We start from the raw sequence: 3,494 nt of genomic DNA on the forward strand, positions 1-3,494 counted from the left end.
TGATGTTGGATTCGATGAAAAACGCGTTTTATATGCTCCAAAACAACCTCCAAAGGTGATTCTTGACGATTTTTGGAAGAAAAGAGGGTGTTTTAGTGTTTACGGTTGAGAAATTAGAGAGAGAATGAGGGAGTTTTCGTCCAAAAAAGTTCAATTGAAGGTGGGAGTCCCGTATTTATAGGCTGGGTGTGTGGTCGGTGGTGGGGGCCACCTGTCACCAGTCGTAAATGAGTTTACGGCCGTGATCGGGTTCACGGCCGTGAACACCGGTCAGGACGGAAACTGCTGATTTTTTGAAGGAAATTCGGGTTTTCGCATGATTTTTGGTTCCGACTCATAAAAGAAAATTCCATTATATAACATATATGATTTTCCAATTCATGAGAATTTGACGGAAGTAAATAAAAGTCAAATTTTATTAATGGAAATCGGCTAACGGTAACGGAAAAAGGTTCGGGTTGTCACAGAAGGAAACTAGACATCTCTTATTTTCATGTGTTTGGGTGTGTTTATTACATCTTGAATCAAAGAGGTCAGCGATCGAAGTTTGAAGCTAAAGCTGATGAAGGTGTGTTTCTAGGTTACTCTAGTGTATCCAAGGATTTCAGGGTATTCAATCTTTCAAGACAAACTGTCGAGGAAACTACTCATGTGACTTTCGATGAAGATTCATTCATTCATGATCGGATTGAACACCCTTCATCAATTCTGAATGAACGTACCTATAGTCCTTCAGATCCTATTCCTGAATTCTTGCCAAATGACACTGAGCCTGTTGTTCCCAATGTTGATGAAATTATCAGCTCGTAACCTATCTCTGAAGATCATCCTGTTATCTATGAAGAAGTTGAAGCATCTAACCAAGAAGATTATATTCCAAATAATACAAATGAATGCTCTAATCCTGGAATTCATCGAGATCATACTGAATCTCAAATCATTGGAGATGTAAATTCTAGGGTTCTCACTCATAGTAGAGTCAGCAACAACTTCCGTTTTTTGTGAATTTTGTATCAATGATTGAACCAAAGAATGTCGCTAACGCTCTGAAAGAAGCTGATTGGATCAAGGCTATGCAGGACGGGCTGAATGAATGTGAATTTCACCATATGTAGACTCTTGTTCCAAAGCCTCAAGAAAAAACCATCATTGGCACTCACTGGGTATTCAAAAATAAGATGTATGAAGATGGGATCGTCATAAGAAACAAAGAAAGACTTGTGGATCAAGGTTTTTGTTAACTGGAAGGGTTAGACTTTGATGAAACTTTTTCTCCTCTTTCTAGACTTGAAGCAATGCGTCTGTTTCTTGCTTTGGCTTCATTCAAGAACTTCAAATTCTATCAAATGGACATTAATACTGCTTTCTTACATTGAGATCTTCATGAAGAAGTCTTTCTAAAGCAACCTATAGGGTTTGAAAATGAAGAGTTTCCAAATCATGTACATCGTCTTGATAAAGTTGTCTATGGTTTAAAGTAGGCTCCTAGAGAAGGGTATGACACGTTGGCGAGCTATCTTCTTGCAAGTACATACAAACGAGGAAAGATTGACAACAATTTTTTCATAAAGCACTCAGGATCTCACATCATTCTTGCTCAAGTGTGTGTTGATGATATCATTTTTAGATTCACTGAAGAAAAACTAAGTTCAGCATTTGTTGAGATCATGGCTAAGAAGTTCGAGATGAGCATGATGGGTAACTTTATTTTATGGTCTGCGGCTTAAAAAAATAACTGATGGCATTTTTGTTTGTCAAGCTATATATATTGCAAATATGCTGAAGAAGTTTGGTTTTTATGATTGCAAGCCAACAAAGACTCCAATGTCCTCATCAACGTCTATTGGCGCTGATCCTATTGGCGCTGATGTGAATGTAACTTTGTATCGAGGAATGATAGGGTCATTTCTCTATCTTACTGCTAGTCGTCCTGACATTATGTTTGCTACTATATTGTGTGCTCATTATCGAACCAATCATAAGGAATCTCATCTTTTCTCTGTAAAAAGGATTTTTCGTTACTTAAAGCATACACCCAATCTTGGATTATGGTATCCTCGTGATTCTGAGTTCAAGTTGGTGGGATGCACTGAATCTGATCATGGTGGATGTGGTATTGATCATGAAAGTACTTCAGGAGGAGCTCAAATGCTTGGAGATAGATTGGTGAGATGGTCCAGCAAAAAGCAGACATCAGTGGCTTGTTTTGCCACTGAAGCTGAATATGTAGCAGCTAGAAGGTGCTTTGCTCGGATTCTATGGATTCATAATCAACTCTTAGATTATGGTCAAAACTTCTCAAAGATTCCCATCTGTTGTGATAACACCAGTGCACATCAGTATCCATCATCACTTCATCAAGGACATTGTTCAAACAGGAAAAGTGGAGTTGTTCTACATTCCATCCACTTATCAGAGGATTGACATTTTCACCAAGGCATTGGACGAAAAGACTCTAAACAAATTGATTGCAAATCTTGGCATGATTTCAATGACTTAATTGTTTTCTAACCCGTTTGAATTAACATTGCTTTTGTTTGCTGTTTCAAAAACACAAAAACAAGTGCTTTCCTTATTATAATTAACTAACTTCACATAGTTTCCTTAAGCTTCGCTTCTAATGTTTACAACTATTCTCTTTTCTCTCCTATCCACCTTTTCCTTTTAGAGTTAACAAGAACTAGAGTCATCCAGAATGTTCAGAATGCTCTAGTTATTGTGTCACACCCCCAAACCAAGGATGGCGGAAATGTCCGGGGGTGGAGGACTTCATGTATAGTATCATAACAACAATTGTAATAGTAATTCAAGCAAACACAACCAACATATATATAATTGAAAAAGTTACATCATTGTATGAATTACATGTTTACGAATCAATTACAATATGTTGACAAAATATGAAATAGTAGACGCCTTAGCGTCCCATCCTCAAAAGCACTTGGTTACCTGTTTAATGATTTCCTGAGAATACAAGTTGTTTGAAAAAGTGTCAACACAAAGGTTGGTGAGTTCATAAGCTTTTGTTTGGTATTATTAAAAGCCTTTCGTTTGTAAAAGTAGTATTTGTTTTAGAAAAATCCAATATTTTCCTTAAAATGTATATGTAGTCTTAAATCCAAAGACCGAAATGTATAAGTAACTTTTCTTACTTATAATAAATAATGTAAGTTTAAATCGACATAAACTCGTTTAATTTTAATGAAGTTCCCGTAAATTCCAATATTCATTAATACTTTATGTGAGTTTATTAAAGCCTTTTCTTGTAAAAGTAGTGTTCGTTCCAGAAAATCCAATATTTTCCTTAATGTGTAAATGTAGTCTTAAAACCCAAAGACCGAAATGTACAAGTAGTGTTCGTTCCTTATAGTAAAACAATGCAAGTTTAAATCGACATAAACTCGTTTGATTTTAGTGAAATCCCCGTAAATTCTATGTTTGTTAATACCACATGTGAGTTATTATAACCATGCTATGACCTAGTTGGCCTGAAA

The 3,494-nt window shown here is 36.2% G+C and overlaps 1 protein-coding gene across 1 annotated transcript; it reads left to right on the forward strand.

Annotated features, from left to right (window-relative positions):
* Positions 1-1,776: 1,776 nt before the first annotated feature.
* Positions 1,777-2,424, forward strand: LOC145139664 (secreted RxLR effector protein 161-like). The gene has a single exon (XM_079073407.1). The coding sequence runs from the start codon at positions 1,777-1,779 to the stop codon at positions 2,422-2,424; it is 648 nt and encodes a 215-aa protein (XP_078929533.1).
* The last annotated feature ends 1,070 nt before the right edge of the window (positions 2,425-3,494 follow it).

Source organism: Lactuca virosa, chromosome 9 (genome assembly GCF_052849685.1).
Source record: "Lactuca virosa cultivar CGN04683 chromosome 9, Lactuca_virosa_CGN04683_v6, whole genome shotgun sequence".
In the NCBI taxonomy this organism is placed as follows: domain Eukaryota; kingdom Viridiplantae; phylum Streptophyta; class Magnoliopsida; order Asterales; family Asteraceae; genus Lactuca; species Lactuca virosa.

What these genes read in the sequence shown, in the direction of transcription:
- LOC145139664 (XM_079073407.1), top strand. Translation starts at nt 1,777, where the DNA reads ATGCTGAAGAAGTTTGGTTTTTATGATTGCAAGCCAACAAAGACTCCA.